The sequence below is a fragment of the Eschscholzia californica genome, unplaced genomic scaffold (assembly GCF_041429995.1).
Source record: "Eschscholzia californica isolate CP2 unplaced genomic scaffold, dmEscCali1.0.p SCAF_2, whole genome shotgun sequence".
Classification (NCBI taxonomy): Eukaryota; Viridiplantae; Streptophyta; class Magnoliopsida; order Ranunculales; family Papaveraceae; genus Eschscholzia; species Eschscholzia californica.
In genome coordinates, this window is record NW_028238309.1 from 2,681,431 (window position 1) to 2,700,165 (window position 18,735).

The 18,735-nt window shown below is 36.2% G+C and overlaps 1 protein-coding gene across 1 annotated transcript; it reads left to right on the plus strand.

The window, feature by feature from the left end:
* The first annotated feature begins 480 nt into the window (after nucleotides 1-480).
* Nucleotides 481-18,712, plus strand: LOC147555242 (myosin-9-like). Its single transcript, XM_086662341.1, has 38 exons — nucleotides 481-1,344; nucleotides 2,181-2,309; nucleotides 3,055-3,198; nucleotides 3,305-3,450; nucleotides 3,539-3,695; nucleotides 3,817-3,875; nucleotides 4,685-4,844; nucleotides 4,967-5,116; nucleotides 5,259-5,395; nucleotides 5,482-5,628; nucleotides 5,821-5,922; nucleotides 6,027-6,084; nucleotides 6,171-6,272; nucleotides 7,387-7,424; nucleotides 7,593-7,719; nucleotides 7,806-7,976; nucleotides 8,151-8,282; nucleotides 8,371-8,480; nucleotides 8,622-8,682; nucleotides 8,962-9,139; nucleotides 9,275-9,480; nucleotides 9,558-9,677; nucleotides 11,099-11,197; nucleotides 11,824-12,042; nucleotides 12,826-12,965; nucleotides 14,522-14,636; nucleotides 14,717-14,767; nucleotides 14,856-15,107; nucleotides 15,196-15,351; nucleotides 15,454-15,660; nucleotides 15,780-15,923; nucleotides 16,069-16,139; nucleotides 16,230-16,329; nucleotides 16,410-16,466; nucleotides 17,254-17,310; nucleotides 17,636-17,716; nucleotides 17,853-17,935; nucleotides 18,160-18,712. Exons 1-38 carry the CDS (start codon nucleotides 1,342-1,344, stop codon nucleotides 18,281-18,283), a joined length of 4,593 nt encoding a protein of 1,530 aa, XP_086518467.1. The 5' UTR covers nucleotides 481-1,341; the 3' UTR covers nucleotides 18,284-18,712.
* Nucleotides 18,713-18,735: the final 23 nt, after the last annotated feature.

The following is an 18,735-nucleotide window of genomic DNA, read 5'->3' on the forward strand; positions in this document are numbered from 1 at the left end:
TGGTATTAAGAGCCACTTAGTGTTACTCAAATTCTTCTTGTTTTCGGTGTCTCCTTATAATTCCTCGCCTTGTCCTACTTTCTTGTTTCTTCTTCATGGCCGAATCAACCCAACACCCTTCCTCTCTTACTGTGGTTTCTACTCAAAATGTTCCCTCCTCTCTCCCATTTCCCACCCTACCTAACATCTCAAATCTCATCTCTATCGAATTTGATAGAAACAACTATTTGTTGTGGGGCAGTCAGATGCCACCTATCTTGCACAGTCGAGACCGATGATATATGCCCAGACAAGACAGAGAGAAAGCATTTTGCTTTGTCGCTGAATTACGTCTGAGCACATACCCCAACGATATTCATTTATATAACTATATTAGTCTGCCTAATTGTGGATTCAATTATGTGACTACAATTAGCGTGGTCCGCATAGACAAATTGAAGAGAGAAATCTTATGTGACTTGTTGTGATTCCCTGTACAGTGGATCCGAATAATCGAAAGTACGAATGCCGTCGATCTATATAAGATTTCTGTTCAATGTCTGTCTAGTTTTTCTTGTTCGCTAGCATCTTTCGAGTTGCAATTTCGGAGTTCCTCTCTTAAATGGGTTGTTGACACCCTATTGATTTTAGCGGGAAACAAACAACCCAGATAAGAACTTTATACAGGCAGTCCAGCGTATTCTAATTTTAGCGGGAAAATTAAGGGTAAAGTTTACGCCCAAAGTATTTGATATAAATGGTGGCACAAAATTGTAGAGAGAGAAAGAGAAAGAAGCCACTCATCTCCTACAATTTGGGGAAATATATAGACATAGACACGAGAACTCAACTGCGAAAGCACGGGAAAAAAGTAAGCGAATTTCTAGGGTTTTTAGAGAATGTCAAATCCACAAACCAATCGACACGAAGACGAGATCAAGAAGAGAAGAGAAAAAGAAATTTTGAACCAAACTATCAGAAATTTCTGGTCTGTTAACTATCCGTTTTTTTCTTTTGACTCACTCGGATTCATTAGGGTTTCCAAAATCGCGATCAAAATGAGTTTTTCATGATTTTTTTTCTCTTGAATAAAGATTTGATCCATTCATGGAATAATAATAATGATCGTCGTGGAATGATGAGTAGATCAAAATTTAGGTTTTCTGATATAGGAAGGCATTAATGGCTAGATCCCTAAATATCAGTAGGATTCAGCTCAAAGCTATAAAGTAGGTTTCTGAAAGATTGAATCCATCAGTAAGAGGAGAAACGATTTCTGCTCAGATGAAGAATGTTGAGGAATTCAAATGGTTAGATCTTCATAATTAGTTCCAAGTAACGGTGCTTATCTCATAATTTAAGATGGTAAGTGAGCCTAATTCGTAATATGTAGTTTCTTTTTCTTTGGTTAATTTGATATTGGATAGAATTAATGAGATATTTTCCTCCTGTATGGATCACAATATCCTAATCAGAAACAGAAAACCTAAAAGTGATGGCTTTATGTTACCATGTTAATCGCCAACTACATCTAAGATAGCTTCAACTGACAACTGTTGGAATTATGTAGTTCTTCCTCAGTTCCCAAATGATGTATAGTTTCTCTTTGAGCTTTCTTAGCAATTGGTTACAATACAATCCTTTATTGAAAAAAACTACGGTTGGAAAACCAATTGATGCTAATCTCCCAAGAAATAATGTGGTAATCGGTGAACAACATAGTGATTTTTCTCAGTGACGAGATAAGTAGGTTCTCAGCTAGATACTTTTGTGACAGCTGAATACATCTAAAATTAGAAAAAGTTAATTGGTCTAGGAGCCACAAAATCTAAGAAGACGGGTTTGGCAAGAAATAGTTTTTTAGCAGGATTAAATTTTTAGGTTTTATTTTTCAGTTAACTACATCTTAGTGGTGTAAGATATGTGCTACTATCTATTGGGATCCTACTTATGTTTATTGCGAATATGGTGGTGAGAAACATTAAAGAATGTGGATGACGTAACTCTTTTTACGTCAAATAAATAAGTTTGCAACTCCGGTGTCAATTTGCAAGATCTTGTAGCTACTTATGGAGTTGGTCCATTTTATGTCAATAAGCGCTTGGGATTATGTCATACGTACATTAGATAATTATATGGTTATACGAGCTAACAACCAGCTAGTTTTCTTTGACAATCTGCATGAATTCTTAATTGTGCAGGGGACTCGTGTGAACATCATTGTCGGGTCTGATGTATGGATTGAAGACCCGAATTCAGCTTGGATTGATGGAAAAGTTTCAAAAATTAATGGTACACAAGCTGAAATTCAGACAAGCAATGGAAAAACGGTATGTGGACTGTTAATATTATCTGAGTTTGTCTAGATGTTTTTCTTGTTGAAAAAAGACCTTGTTACTAGGTTCAGATCAAAACTCACAGCTACATAACCAGCTCTGTAAATTGCTCTGTAAAGAGCCTTTTCTTTTTGTCATTGCAAAAGATATTGACGATTAGCTCTTTTACTTCTCCACTTCAATGCAAGGTTTAAATGAATGATTAGGTGACAGTTAGACTATTCAGTCTACTTTACCCAAATAGAAACAGTTGCAAACATTGTTTATTGCATCCTTTCACTCTTTCTGTGTTCATTTTTGGTTGTTACTTCAAAACAGTGCTAAATCAACGTACTTTAATTCTTTTTCTCCAAGATTACTTTTAAACTCAACTACTCAAGTTTTCTCCAACATATGCACAAAGAGAGACAAAATATCACACCTCAGCTCAGCCTCTTCCTTCCTACGTATGAATGGAGGCCACCTGCAAAGCTTGCAGTTTGGTCGCATCTTTAGGATGGGGAAAACATCGTTAACCAAAAAGAGAGATAAAAAAGGAGGAAGATAACTTAAAGAAGGGGGAACCTAACAAGTAGCAACAATGGAAACACACCAAAATAACAGTTTCGATTTATCTCCTTAAATGATTTTTGGAGTTCCCGAAATAAACTACCATTTGAATATAGTGCTACATATTAGAACACTGAAATATCATAATTGCGATTACACTATAATAACGGGCCATTTCATTTTCCTTCAGGTTACTGCAAGTTTATCAAATATTTATCCGAAGGATATGGAAGCTCCGGCTGGTGGAGTAGATGACATGACAAAGCTATCTTATTTGCATGAACCTGGAGTTCTGCAGAATTTGTCAGCTAGATATGAACTCAATGAAATTTATGTAAGCTTTCTCTCATGTTTTTATTAATTAAAACTTATTTGAATATCGTTCATGCAGATATAGATTCTTCAATGATAAAAATGTGCTGATGTTTGATAACTGGCAGACATATACAGGAAATATTCTTATTGCCATTAATCCATTCCAAAGATTGCCTCATATTTATGATCTTCACATGATGGAACAATACAAAGGCGCACCATTTGGAGAGTTAAGCCCTCATGTGTTTGCTGTTGCAGATGTTGCCTACAGGTAATCCCAACCTTTATTTACAGATAACTAACTACTTTCATCGTAGGAAGAAAGCTAATAATTTGAAGAAGTGGTATCATTGGAACAGGGCAATGATAAATGAAGGAAAAAGCAACTCCATTCTGGTTAGTGGTGAAAGTGGTGCAGGTAAGACTGAAACCACAAAAATGCTTATGCGTTACCTTGCCTATTTGGGTGGCCGCGTTGCTACTGAAGGACGAACAGTTGAACAGCAAGTTCTTGAAGTAAGATATCTGACTATAATTTAGTTGTAATTAGTATCTATGCAATCTCAATCTCTTGTTAATTGTCTCTTTTAAGTTTCTTATTCATGGCTAACCGAAGTATTTGTATACGATGTTGCAGTCAAATCCAGTTCTTGAAGCATTTGGCAATGCCAAAACAGTCAGGAATAACAATTCCAGGTGAGCTATTGTACCATGAAACCTTATTACAGGGACCCAATTATGTTTTTGGTGTTGATATCATTTTATAATGTAACAGAAAGTGTGTCAAGAAAAGCATGTATTGATCCACAATTTTTAAGGTCAACATGTTTCCCTGTCCTTGTATATTTGTTAAGCTGTTTAGTGAGAGCTACTGTTGTTGATTGTCTTTCACACAAATTATTTATGATTTATTAAGGTCGTAGATAGCTTTGAAAAAACAAAGATTTAATTGGATGTTTATATATACCGTATACATACAAGTACATATTTTCAGTTTTCAGAAAATTATATAGTAGATGTCCAAGATGCTTCTCTCAATTTTTTAAATGGATCTGTTGTTTACCTTCTTTCTTGGTGGTCTCTAACAAACGTGTCCACGTCATTTCACATGTAATATTAATATAGTTCTTGCAGTTCATCTATTAGCTTAGAAGTCGGACACTTCGACTTTCAGATATTCTAGTATTCTGTGCTAGTAAGCTGTGATTGCTGTACAGGTACCACTAGATTCTTCACGTGACTATGATATTCTTGACATGTTATATCTCTACCTGAAGGTTTCTCTATTCTTCTCAATTTACTAACAAGAGTAAAGTACTAGAACATAAACTCAAAGTCTAGTCCTATCATCACTTTAGCGTTCGGATCAATGAGAGCCTAAAAATTTATTCCCACCAACAGTTTTCTTGATTCAACATAGACTTGAATTAGTTTTACTTGTTGCAGTAGTATTTCATGAAGTATCTTGCTGTTTGGACATTAATGTCTCCCTAATTTTGTTCCAGCCGTTTCGGTAAATTTGTTGAAATCCAATTCGATAAACATGGTCGGATATCAGGAGCAGCCATCAGAACTTATCTGCTCGAACGGTCTCGTGTTTGCCAAATTTCTGATCCCGAGCGTAATTACCATTGCTTTTATCTTCTTTGCGCAGCACCACAAGAGGTAAGCATCTTGCTGTTAAGATCATATCTATCTGGAAGTCATTATACTTTCTTAGTAAGAAAATCTTGAATTCTTGACAAATAAACCTCCAGTTACAGTTCATTTTGTACTTTCCATTGTAGGAAATAGAGAAATATAAGTTGGGAAACCCCAAATCCTTTCATTATCTTAATCAATCTAATTGCTATGAACTGGTCGGCATAAGTGATGCCCGTGACTACCTCGCCACTCGAAGAGCTATGGATATTGTCGGGATAAGTGAAAAGGAACAGGTATTTTCTTTTGTTATGGATTTGAGAACACGTCACTCCGTGTCTCTATATGATTTTGAAGCTTGAACTGATTTGTGGCTTGTAAGTTTGTTACTGGTATGAACTACTAATTTCACTCAGTTATCTTTTTCTTCCATCACAGGATGCTATTTTTAGAGTTGTTGCTGCCATTCTTCATCTCGGAAATATTGAGTTTGCTAAGGGGCAGGAAATTGATTCATCTGTTCCAAAAAATGACAATGCCAAGTTTCATCTTAAGATGACTGCCGAGCTTCTCATGTATGACCAAACCCCTGTATTTCATAGTTTGCTTAGTCCCTCATATGCTGACATCTGGTAATTTACTAAGTTTATTTTTATTTCAGGTGTGATGCTGCGGCTCTGGAAGATGCTTTATGTAAACGTGTGATGGTAACCCCTGAAGAAGTGATTAAGAGAAGTCTGGATCCACTTGCTGCGACAGTTAGCAGGGATGGTTTAGCAAAGACAATATATTCACGCTTGTTTGACTGGTATGTGTCTGGCATTGCGGCACGTGTACCCCTTTTAGTGTATTTAACCATTCTTTTGGTCACTATTTCGGAACTGCTTCTGCTTTCAATGTTACCAGAATCACAAGGGTCACAAAATTTATAGGGACTAGCGAGAAATAGTTTGCTTTTGGATTTGTGGTGTCTAGATGTTTTTTACTTTTTTCTATGCAGGTTGGTGAATAAAATTAACTTTTCAATAGGGCAAGATCCTAACTCCAAATCTCTTATTGGCGTCCTTGACATTTATGGGTTCGAAAGCTTTAAGACAAACAGGTATCTTCAATAAATTAATCAGAAAATTTAGAACCTTGAAATTTGTTAGCTACTTCATAATGTCAAAGAAACTTTCTTCGATATTAATGTTTCACATATTGTAGTTTTGAGCAATTCTGTATTAATTTTACAAATGAGAAGCTGCAACAACATTTCAACCAGGTATATATTGGACCCTTTTGTCCAATTCATTTAAAGTTTTACGGATAATGTGTCTTCTAATTTGAGGTGCAAATGATGACTTTCAGCACGTGTTCAAGATGGAGCAGGAAGAGTACACAAAGGAGCAGATCGACTGGAGCTATATAGAGTTTGTTGATAACCAAGATGTGCTGGATCTTATTGAAAAGGTTACCTTCTAGTTCATTTGTCTTGCTTATCCTTTGAAAATTGTGCCCTGTATTTTCTCCTAATCATAACATTTGGTGTTCTGGGAAGTTCAATTCATAAGTAGGTTTCTGTTTAATATTTTAATTGGACTAAAGCTGAAATGGATTAACTGGTGATAATATCTGCCAATAACTTCTATGCTAAGAAGCAGCTTTAGACTCATTTTCTTTTCACGTATAAATACCTCCTTAAGCAAACTGAGTCTGGAACATGATGGCTATACCTAAGTTGATGATCCAATCAACTGCCTGTTGGACATGACAAGCTGCGAATTCAAGTTGGTTTCATGATTCACAAGGCTACGAAACTAATACGGGGGAGCCCAATCCCAATCACCTACCTCATGGTTCCCACCACAAAGAAGAACATATATCATCAACCCTTTATGTTAAACAGGGGTTTCCATACAGAGGCATGCAATGGTGACAAAATATCTCAACGGGATTTACCTTAGTGAAGCAAAGCATGTCGTCCATGAAGAAATCAACTATTGATGTTGGAAAAATCTCCTGCCTACCACCTAAAGTAACACTAGTTTTTTTTTTTGAAAATATAATTAAGAGTAAACTGCTGAGGACCGACTAGTGACTATTTGATAGTCAGCTCACTTCTATGTCATAATAAGGAACTTTTCATCTAGTTATGGTTGAATACTTTGGTTTTCTGGGCAAACTCATAAAAGACAACTATTTGAGTATCTAAGCTGATTAAAAACTTGAAAAAAGTACCACAAATATGATTTTAGTATACGCGAATAAGACTATAACTTTGTTTTCAGATTCTCTTTAATAATAGCTCTAAGAAAAATCAAAAAAGAAAATGGCAGTCAAATCAAGCTTTTAGGAGTGTGTCCTTCATCGATCTGGTGGTAAACTGGGAGGCCTGGATGACGTGAGGAGTCTGTTCCTAACATTGATCCACCTCCCTCTCCCCCTTGTACATTTCCCCTAGTTTTTTCTCATTATATTCATTCAAATTTTCAAAAAAAAAAGGTTACATCAGCGGGTTGTGCAGGCATGCGTAGACAAATGCTGATAACTGCATTCCACGTAATTATGCTACTCTTTTTTGCAGAAACCTGGAGGCGTTATTGCGCTCCTTGACGAGGCTTGGTATGTTTTGCTTCCTTACCCTTGGTCTGAGTTGTTGCACTTCTCGTCTTGGCACTAGTTGACCTTAGCATCTAGCGCAAGAAGGCACAAAAAAGATCAAGTGTCATCAAGATTTTGTGGAAAACAATTATTCTGAAACTTACTTTCTCATGTATGTTGTATTTGCAGTATGTTTCCAAAGTCCACGCATGAAACATTTTGTCAGAAACTCTATCAGACGTTTAAAGTTCACAAACGGTTTATCAAGCCAAAACTATCACGCACCAATTTTACCATTGCCCATTATGCAGGAGAGGTAAACTTGATTCATGTGAATCTACTGCTCTGTAATTCGTATTTTTTTCACATTTAACAGTATTTGGTTTTGATATTGTGTGACAGGTCTTATATCAGGCTGATCAATTTCTGGACAAAAACAAAGATTATGTGGTTCCTGAACATCAAGATTTGTTATGTGCTTCCAGATGTTCGTTTGTAGCAGGCCTATTCCCTCAACTCGCTGAGGAGACAAGCAAATCTTCCAAGTTCTCGTCCATTGGTTCTCGTTTTAAGGTTACCTTGATATGTTCCGTTGTGGTTGATTTTGTAAAAATGAGAGTTAATTAAAGACCAAAAACCCGTATTAAGTGATCCAGTCAAAACCGTTTGTTTTTTTTTTCTTTTCTTTTTGGTATCCAAGTGATAGCTGCTCACCATCTGAATTGTATTTTGTTTGAACTGATGCAGCTACAACTACAACAGTTGATGGAGACTCTAAATTCAACAGAGCCCCACTATATTAGATGCGTAAAGCCAAACAATGTTCTAAAACCTGGCGTTTTTGAGAATGTCAATGTCATGCAACAATTGCGCTGTGGTGTAAGTATAAAATATTACTCCAGCAAATTCATAATAGCAGCTACTGGTTGTGCTTTTACCTCTTATGTTTGCTGGATTGTCCTTGTAGGGTGTTCTGGAAGCAATTAGAATCAGTTGTGCTGGATACCCTACCCGCCGAACGTTCTATGAATTCTTAAACCGCTTTGGTATTTTATCGCCGGATGTTCTTGAAGGAAAGTAAGTACGCTCTTGGCCTCTTTTGGCTTTAAAAGTAAACTTTAGAATTTGTATATGGTATATAAGGAGTTCGTTGGTCTATTTATTTTACTTGCTTAGATGTGGTTGTTTTCTATTCTGAGTTTCTTGTATCATGAGCAGCGTAGATGAAAAGGTTGCATGCAAAAAGATTCTTGAAAAGAAGGGACTTGCTGGGTTTCAGGTAATTAACTGACTGCTTGAGATACGGAAGTTAGAACTTAAGATTGAGGTGTTACTAGCAATCACTAGTTTCCTGTTCACTTACCGTAAGAACTTGTCGTCATGTTTTGCATCTGATAATTTAAATCTTGCATTTTAATTCATTCAAACATTTATCTTTTATTACTAAAGCTTGTGCCAAACCATGGCATGCAAAAGTTTGAGTCCTTTTACTCTTGATCGAAAAAGTTGTGAATGTAAGGTATATTTTGGTATTAAATAAAGTCCAAATCTTTTTCAGATAGGCAAAACTAAGGTATTCCTAAGAGCTGGTCAGATGGCCGAGTTGGATGCTAGGAGAGCTGAGGTACTTAGCAATGCAGCCAAAACTATTCAGGGACAGATACGAACACATATAGCTAGGAAACAATTTCTTGCATTGCGGAAGGCCGCTATCCGTGTACAGTCTTTATGGCGAGGTGAATCCATAGTAACATTTGGAAGGATGCACTTCTTTGTCAATAACTATTTCCATATTCTAAAGAATTTGTTTTGCATTTGTTTCTCTCTTTTGTTAAGAATCTCAAGATAACCTTATTAACTTTAATTCGCAGGAAGACTGGCTTGCAAACTTTATGCACGCATTAGGAGGGAGGCAGCAGCTGTGAAAATCCAGAAAAATTTGCGTGGATGCTTGGCCAGGAAGGCTTACACCCGGCTCCGGCTATCAGTACTAGTCCTGCAGACAGGTTTACGAGCAATGGCTGCTCGTAATGAATTTAGACTTCGGAAACAAACTAAAGCAGCAATAATTATTCAGGTTTACACCTTGACAATACTGGAATATATTTAGAATGTTTCAGTTGGGTATCTTCTCAAAAACACAATTTCTTTCAGGCACATTGGCGTTGTTATAGAGCATCCTCGTACTATAAGAAGCTCAAGAGATCTTCAGTTGTCGCTCAGTGCAGATGGAGGGGAAGGATTGCCAGGAAGGAGCTTAGGAAGCTTAAAATGGTCAGTAAGCTTAGTTGCAATCTTCTGAAGCAAACGGGTATCACATCATTCATATTTTGTATACGGCAAATAGTAGCGCTTCCACACCCTCCAAAATTTCTAAAAATCAAAAGTGGCTTGCCGCAATAACTATTTTTGAAGATCGGTGGAAAGAACACTAAACATTCTAATTAATTAATTTGCTCGTAATAACATGTTTAAATCCTAAAAGAACAGTTGGGCTCGACTGAGCTTGAAGTTTGGAACCTGCTTGATTTATTATTTTTCTGCTTGGGCTGGAAGAGTCTTTTAAGCGTTCTTAGACAACACTTATGGGGGCATCCTAGTGAGGCTAGTCAACCCCCTTCCGAAGTCCTAATATATTGTTTGTTAATCCGCTTATCCAACCCTCCTCCGAAGTCCAGGCACATATATAACAACCCAAATCTAGATATTAAATCTGTTCAATTAAAGCTTTTATTACAAAACGAGTATCATACTATTTTAAGAACTCCACTACTTAAAAGATGTTTGCGTACACACATAGACACACTTGTGTCGACGCAGATAAGATCTCCAACACCATGTTGTAGTATACAGAACATTTAGTTGTTTCTTGATATTAGATACTGGTAGTGGGATTGTTTGTAATGACGGAATGAGAGCATTGATTCATATCTGCACTGCAGCACGTCATCTAACTGGTGATGTCACTAGTTTTCAACTTTCAGTTATGTACCTCTTTTGTTGGCTAGGTTTCCGTTGCTCTGATTTCAATAGTGGGTATCTGTGTGTGTTCTTTTTTGCATTTGATCTCTAGTAGTGGATATGCCGCTCCATAAGACCATTATTATTATCTTGCAAACATAAATGTTTGCACTGCTTTATGTACCAAACACCGTCATTAAGCATATCTTGCCTTCTGATTTTTTTTTCTCTAGATGTAAGTAGTTACATGCTTCGGAATTCCCTAATTATCATTGATATTCACAACTCCATCTATGCTGGAGTTGCACTTTATGTACTCTATTTCTCATCCAACTTATGACTGCCCTTTTTCTGGTCTGTTCTTATCAAACAACACTACAAGTCTAGAACATTATGTACGAAATCATTCTTTCTTCTACAGTGTCAATATCTTTTCAACAAACTATGATTTTAAATACGTTATGTTTTCTTTATAGTAAAGTTTAAAGTCACTATTCTTGTTTCAAGACCACTTTTTCTGGTCCAAAAAGTTTCATCTTCATCCCTTGACAAATTGCTCAAAACCATAAACATGTAAGCAAATACAGGACTTGTAAAATATTAACATTCTCTCTTGCACAATAAATGATTCCAGTTCTCGTTGTTTACCGTATCTTATTACTGGTACAGGTTTGTTTACATCCACTCTCTTGTTGTAACTTTAAATGGTTTATGTGCAATCAAATGTTTTGTAGGCTGCTAGAGAAACAGGTGCACTTAAAGAAGCGAAGGATAAGCTTGAAAAAAATGTGGAGGAGCTCACCTGGCGTTTGCAGTTAGAGAAGCGTTTAAGGGTAATACTGAAAATATAGACAATCATTTCTATGAAAGATTGCTAACGTTTCTGTTCCCATGTCTGCAAGAAATCAGACAAATCCTTGACGTTTCTTAGAATGTCTCGAAAATATGATCTTTTTTTTTTTTTTCACATTATACTGTATACTAATACACATCCAAACTAGATGCTTCGGTTTTTTTTTCTTTTTGTGAAATATTCTACATTTTAAAAAAAAAGACATTTACATTGTGAACTCGAGAACTTGCATGTGTAACTTGATGGCACTTGATTCAAGGATAACAATGATGTTCTGCAAAACATATTCCATTCACAAGAAATATTTTATTCACAAGATGTCCTGCAAAACATATTCCATTCACAAAATGTTCTGTTGTTGATGCTCCGAACTCAAAACACAAATGAAATTCAGAAGCAGGAAATAAAATATTTAGTCGTCTCGGCGTTTCCCAAACTACAGGATGCTGTAAGGTGATAGAAATTTCATGGGTTCTAGGCTACTAAATCCTCTAGTTTCATTATTCTAACCTTTTTGCTGAACTCATTTATGACATTCTTCTGTAGAATCTTGGACTGTATAATCTTGATCTATCCTCTTACCAATATTTTAAACCTAATGTGCAGACAGACCTGGAGGAAGCAAAAGGACAGGAAATAACAAAATTGCAAACCGCTCTACAATCTTTGCAAAACAAACTTGACGAGACAAATGTTTTGCTTGCTAAGGAACGAGAGGTCGCACGGAAGATTGAGGAAGCTCCTCCTGTTATCCAAGAAACCCAAGTTCTTGTCCAAGATACTGAGAAGATTGATGCGCTAACAGAAGAAGTGGAAAATTTGAAGGTATGTTTGTTTAATAGTATTAGTTGTACCTGAAGTTTCTCGTGTTTATCAATACTTCACAAACTGTAAGCCTCCTCTTCACAGATTCTCATGTCTACTGCAATCTCATTTTGCTAAATCTACATAGTTGTGACTCAAATAGTTCCATCACATGTATATTGACAAGGACATTATACGGTAGAGGGTATTGCACGATTAGTTGATTGGAAATTTTAAGGTTTTCTTCTCCAACTGGGACACAAACATAAGATGATGATATGATTTTATAAACCAAAAGGGGAGCATAGCTTCCCAACTTAAGTTATGAAGGCTTTAGTATTAGTATTGTGCACATGTGTCTTCTTTGCCTTACAACTCATCTAACTATATTTTGCCTTCCCTAAGAATTTATCTAAGTTTTTAAGCTTACAACACAATGGAGCAAATGAAATATGTATACACCGTGAGGTCCCTAGTTAAGAATGCTTGGCCAGATTGTTTGGCTACTATTATCCATGGAAATAAGAAAGGGCAAAGGTCAAATGCTTGGTTTCAAAACTTTCATGCTTGTTATCTACTTATGTCTTATTACCTCTGGCGGATGAGGCCATACATACAATTGATATAGTTGGTAGTTAGTAGTATATGATTTGATTCACATGCTTGTGGCAAACTTCCAAATTGAAGTGAAATGTTATCTTGGTAATGCTAGAAAGGTTGGTATATGCTGTAAGAGGGACCTGTTTCTAACATTGGAACTCCTGATCTTCTTCGTTAAATGTTTACCTTAATTGTGGTGTATAGGCCTCACTACAGTCAGAAAAAGATAGGGCCGATGAGTCTGAAAAGAGATATGCAGAAGCACAGGAATCAAATGAAGAGAAAAGCAAAAAGTTAGAAGCAACAGAAGGAAAAGTTCAACAACTTCAGGAATCCATGAGCAGGTATTTTAGCCTTTTAAATATATCCTAGCATTTTCCACGCTAATTGAACTTCATCTTGGATGTGCTAAGTTGTGACTTTGGAATGTTGTGTATTTAACTGTTACTAAACTACGTACGGGTGCTGCTATTCTGTTACGGGTTAGTTACTATGTAAGAGTGACTTGCATATTTTGATGCCTGACAAGATAGAAGTTCACACAGCTCCTTTGAGCAGAAGGATCACGAAGCCCATACAATTGTACCATATAAACATATGTGTAGGATCTAAGCAATAAACAGGACACAGATTATTATGTGAAAGAAAACCATTAGGATTACTTTCTATTTCTTAAAAGTTAAAACATATCTTTGTTGCTGTTAAAAGAATTTTATGAAGTCATAACTTGTTAGTTTGGTTATATTTTATATCTAAGAAAAACCCTAAGGGCATTAGGTATGCAATGTAGCAAGTTTTACTAGTTTAGTATATTATAGTCTTTCTAATGTAGTTATCTATATGAGGACCTCTTAGCATGAATTCTAGGTTAGAGTTCTGAGTTTCTCTTCTTATTGCAGATTGTGTTTTCAAAGTTTATTTTAGGTTTAGGAAAGGTTATTTAAGATGTTTGATTTTTTAAGTTATAGTAGGACTTTTATCATTATTTCAGAGTGTAAACCTTTGTAGTTGCTTTTGCCTATGTGTTTACAACATGTTTGTCTTTTCATTTGTTTCTGGAAGACAACCTTGGAGGTACGAGGATCTCTTGTTCTATTAGTTGAGAGGTCCTCTATAGTCTATATGGTCTTTTTTTCCTTCAGAATAAATTCTTGATTCTTCTACTTGCTGGTTTGCTAACTGTATGTTTCAAGACTAGACGTTTTTGTTCAATAAGGTTAATTTAAACTTGTGCTAATCATGCACTTTTTTATGTTTTATCGTGTACTCTTCCTCCCTGCAATCTCATTCTACTAATTTTCTACTCTACTTATTAAATATTTGTAACATCATTGTATTAGTATATGTGCTCCGGTAGTAAAACACCTTGTAAACTTAGAATTGATCGAGGTAATATTGATGCGACTTGTTCTTTTTGGTACATGCTGTCAGCTGTTTATTGGCATATGAAAATTATCTCTTGGAAGAACTTGGAAAACGAGCTTCTTCTTAGGTTACGTCCATGTACATGCTTTGGTGTGTTCATTTGCTTAAAATCCATTTTGGCATTAGAGACTACCGAACCATAGTCATCTTATAGTATTAGATTGACCTAATTCATGTAGATATGAGTATGTGTAAACTAGTCAACTTTCTTTAAGATGATTATGTGGGGTAGTTGTAGCAAGGTTCTCATAGCATATGTACATCAGTTAAGATTTTTTAGTTTTTTTTATTTGGAAGATATATACAAATCCAGTACAAGTTCTTAAATTTTATATAATTGTTGTCCTCCAAAAAACACATGACATACAAATATATACTACTAAGGCGCCTGTTGTAACACTAGAACAGAAAAATGCAGCCTGCCCCTCTTCATTTTAATTGTGCAATTAATGGACTATTTATGGTTTGTTAATAGGCTTGAGGAGAAGCTTTCCAACTTAGAATCCGAAAACCAAGTTCTCCGTCAGCAAGCTTTGTCCATGGCAGCCAATAACAAGTTCCTCTCAGTACGAACAAAATCAAGCATCCAGGTATGTTACGAATAAAAGCGTTTGAAAAGATTCTTTCTCATATTTACATTTTAGGTGACATTCCTATGCTCTAATGACAGAGGAGTAATGACAGTGGTCACCTTGCTGTTGGTGATACAAAGTCAAGTGTGGTAAGTGGAAGTTACCTCAAATTCACAGGATTATATTGTTTGTGAACTCTTAAAATTCACTCCACTGATCAACGTGAAAATATCTTAGGATCCACACAGCATTTCAACTCCAAGAGAACTTTCTGAAGTTGAAGAGAAGCCACAGAAGTCACTTAACGAGAAACAGCAGGAGAATCAGGACTTGCTCATAAGGTGTATTGCGCAACATCTAGGCTTCACAGGAAGCAGACCAATTGCTGCATGTGTCATATACAAGTGCCTTCTCCAGTGGAGGTCATTTGAAGTTGAGCGAACTAGTGTCTTCGACAGAATCATACAGACAGTTGGCCATGCCATCGAGGTTTGAATTGTTTGACCTTATATGCTCGTGATGTTTTCTCTTAACGAGAGATGCCTTGTTTGAAATGTTTATCACTATATTTATGCAGACTCAGGAGAACAATGATGTCTTAGCCTATTGGTTGTCAAATGCATCAACATTATTGTTACTACTCCAGCGTACATTAAAAGCAAGTGGTGCAGCTGGGATGGCTCCACAGCGCCGTCGTTCATCATCAGCCACACTATTTGGAAGGATGACTCAGGTAGGCAGTATATCTTTTTGAGTTCGAACTTTAGAGCTTTGAAGAACTTTTTTTTTTTTGCTAATGTTACTTATCTATTTTTATTTATAACTTCCCCTCTAGAGTTTCCGGGGCGCTCCCCAAGGGGTTAATCTTTCGTTTGTCAATGGTGGGTTGACTGGTGGAGTTGATACATTACGACAAGTTGAAGCCAAGTACCCTGCTTTACTTTTCAAACAGCAACTTACGGCTTATGTAGAAAAGATATATGGAATGATCCGTGATAATCTGAAGAAAGAGATTTCCCCATTACTTGGTTTATGCATTCAGGTACTTGGGGCTGTATTTATGCTCCTAAGAATGTCGTTTGTGGTTTCGTTGAGTATAATTTCCTGAACTCTTAATCTTACTGTTCATCATGTTGTAAATAAATTTATCAAATTTTGCAGGCACCAAGAACATCCAGAGCAAGCTTAGTCAAGGGATCATCTCGGTCATATGCTAATAATGCAGCACAACAAGCTTTGATTGCACACTGGCAAGGGATAGTAAAGAGCCTAGGGAATTTCTTGAGCACATTGAAAACCAATCATGTTAGTAGAATTTATGCTTTTTTCACCTCCACGGTTTTTCCAGTTTCTTATTTTCCTTAACCATTTGCTCAGTTGTTAGACCTCTAATTTTCTTGTTACCTTTTCGTGCAATTCTTATCTTCCTTTTGCATCCGTTGCAACACAGGTGCCCCCATTTTTAGTTCGTAAGGTGTTCACACAAATATTTTCTTTCATAAACGTGCAATTATTCAACAGGTATGGCATATTATAGATATTCCTCTTGTTTTTATGTTTGTAAGAATCTATGTAAAGTTGATAAAGCTGATCTCTTCTTTCTGGTTCCAGTCTTCTATTAAGGCGAGAATGCTGCTCGTTTAGTAATGGTGAATATGTCAAGGCTGGGTTGGCAGAACTGGAGCATTGGTGCTACAAAGCAACTGATGAGGTAACTTTTGTTTCTGCAATCTTAGTTATCCTTCTTGTTTTCTACTTTTGTTTAGTAAAACACAAGAGTGTTCTGTGCAGTATGCAGGTTCAGCATGGGATGAGCTAAAGCATATCAGACAGGCTATTGGTTTCCTGGTATTTTTTTCCCCTTGCCTTTTCCTGAATTCTTTCCAACTACTGCTTGATTTGAGATTTAGAAAAGAAAAATGAACATATTTAGTAGTTACTATGTTCATATACTTCACGAAAATCATATAGGGGAGTGGGTTCGATGCATTCGATTATTTAAGTGAACTGCCTTCCGAAAATAACATAAACAACTCAAGATCTCTCAAAAGTAATCAAATAGGTTTATCTCAATTCTCTTAGGCCTTAGCCTTAAATAGAGTTGGTTTTCATAAAGCAATTTTCTTGCAAAACTTTCAGTCACATGGAATGAACCCCTCTTGAAGTGATATAAATGCATTGGCTGAGCTCCATTCAGATCACCTTCTTACTGTTTCTGGCATGTCAGTTACTTGGTTAGAGTCCGACCGCTATAATGTGATATTTTGTACTTACACCTTTGTACTTGCACTCAATTTGGGACTTCAATCACCACTCAAGTGATCGGTTAATGTCTTTTGCTTATATAATATTACAATGTTTCATCTAAAATTAGAAGTGAAAGTAAAAAAAAAATGAAGGACCTAATAACTAAGACGACGATATGTGTATATAACAACTTCTTGAGTGTTGCCCACTCTTAACAACTAGCATTGATGAAGCGTCATTTCCGTCTATGTGGTTATATCTTTTTTGGCCTTCTCCACTCACTATGTATCACACCTTGTACCTCTGTCAGATATTGAGACCATCTCCATGTGATATAGAATTATATATTTACTTCATACTCGACTTGATATGGTGTGTTCTGTTTCAGGTTATACATCAAAAGCCAAAGAAAACGCTAGACGAGATAAGTCATGACCTATGCCCGGTTAGTTGCTCTTCATAGAAGTTTCATGAGTTTTTGGGGTACAATCAAGTAAAATAACCCGAAGTCTTGAAATATAAGTTTCTTTAATAAAATAAATAGTATTAAAATATTAACAAAATTATATTAATTATTTACTTGATTAAAGTTCGAAATAGTTTCTCACATATAATACCAACATATTCGCAATATCCAAAAGTCTTCATGTTCATAAAACCCAAATTTTCGGGATCCATGTAACACTTGTATTCGAATCAAGAGTTAAACCTAACTGTTTCTTGCATATCTTCGTTTGACGTCAGCCAATTTTATTTCTCCACCTATACAGGTTCTCAGCATACAGCAGTTGTATCGGATAAGTACAATGTACTGGGATGACAAGTACGGCACTCATAGTGTTTCACCGGATGTAAGTTATTACTGGTACCATTACACAAACAAAACCAGGATCATCGTTATCATTTTAATGCGGGATAATCATCTTTCAAACTCTAGTAACCAATTTGCTAATTTGCTTAACAATTGTATCTGCATTTGTAAACTAGGTTATATCAAACATGAGAGTATTGATGACCGAAGATTCAAACAATGCTGTCAGCAACTCTTTCCTGTTAGATGATGATTCCAGGTAAGACAATAAGACTCATTCTTCTTATTTCCTTCAATTTTTAAGAGTCCGATTATATGCACGATAATGTGTAATGTGAGTGGACAAAACGCACTTCCTATTGAACTCTGCTGAAACAAGTTTAGTTCAGGATATGTGAAGTTTTTGGCCACCTTAAAAGCCGAAAACTAAGGACTCAAATCTAATGCTAGAGCTATATTACTAAAACCGTGTTCCTGATGCAGTATACCGTTTTCGGTTGATGACATCTCGAAGTCCATGGAACAAATAGATATATCAGACATCGAACCACCACCTCTCATTCGTGAGAATGCAGGCTTCATGTTCTTGCTGCCACGTGTTGAATAATGGTCTTCCCCACGCCATGTTCATGAGATATGGTTCGTTTCATTTGTCTCACTTCCTCATCAAGTTACTTCAGATAATCTTGCTGGGTAGTTCAAATTCTAGTATCTCTAGTCACATCAGAGTGCACTTTCATATTGTTGGAAAACTCTATGTTTTTCCGTTCGTGCACCAAATCTGTATTTTTTTCAGTTCGTTCACAATAATTGAGTGTTAAAAAGAATGACAGTGTCCCCAGACAGTAGCTTCCTCCCATATCTGTGTAGTGTCTCTGTGCTCAAGGCTCTCTACCGAGGGGATGGATGATTTTCTTTCAATGTAAATGAATTCTTGGAAGTCTTCGTTTGTAGTCTCATTTTTTTTCCACCTTTAAATTGTGGCCTATTTTTGTCTTATGTAAATTTAATATTTTGAATAGATGGAGTTTATATATGTTAGCTTGCGTTCGTTCTCTT

Excerpts from the sequence above, each read along its gene's own strand:
- LOC147555242 (XM_086662341.1), top strand. Across the intron at positions 5,923-6,026 it reads GAAAGCTTTAAGACAAACAG|TTTTGAGCAATTCTGTATTA; the intron begins GTATCTTCAATA and ends CACATATTGTAG. Across the intron at positions 16,330-16,409 it reads GCTACAAAGCAACTGATGAG|TATGCAGGTTCAGCATGGGA; the intron begins GTAACTTTTGTT and ends TGTTCTGTGCAG.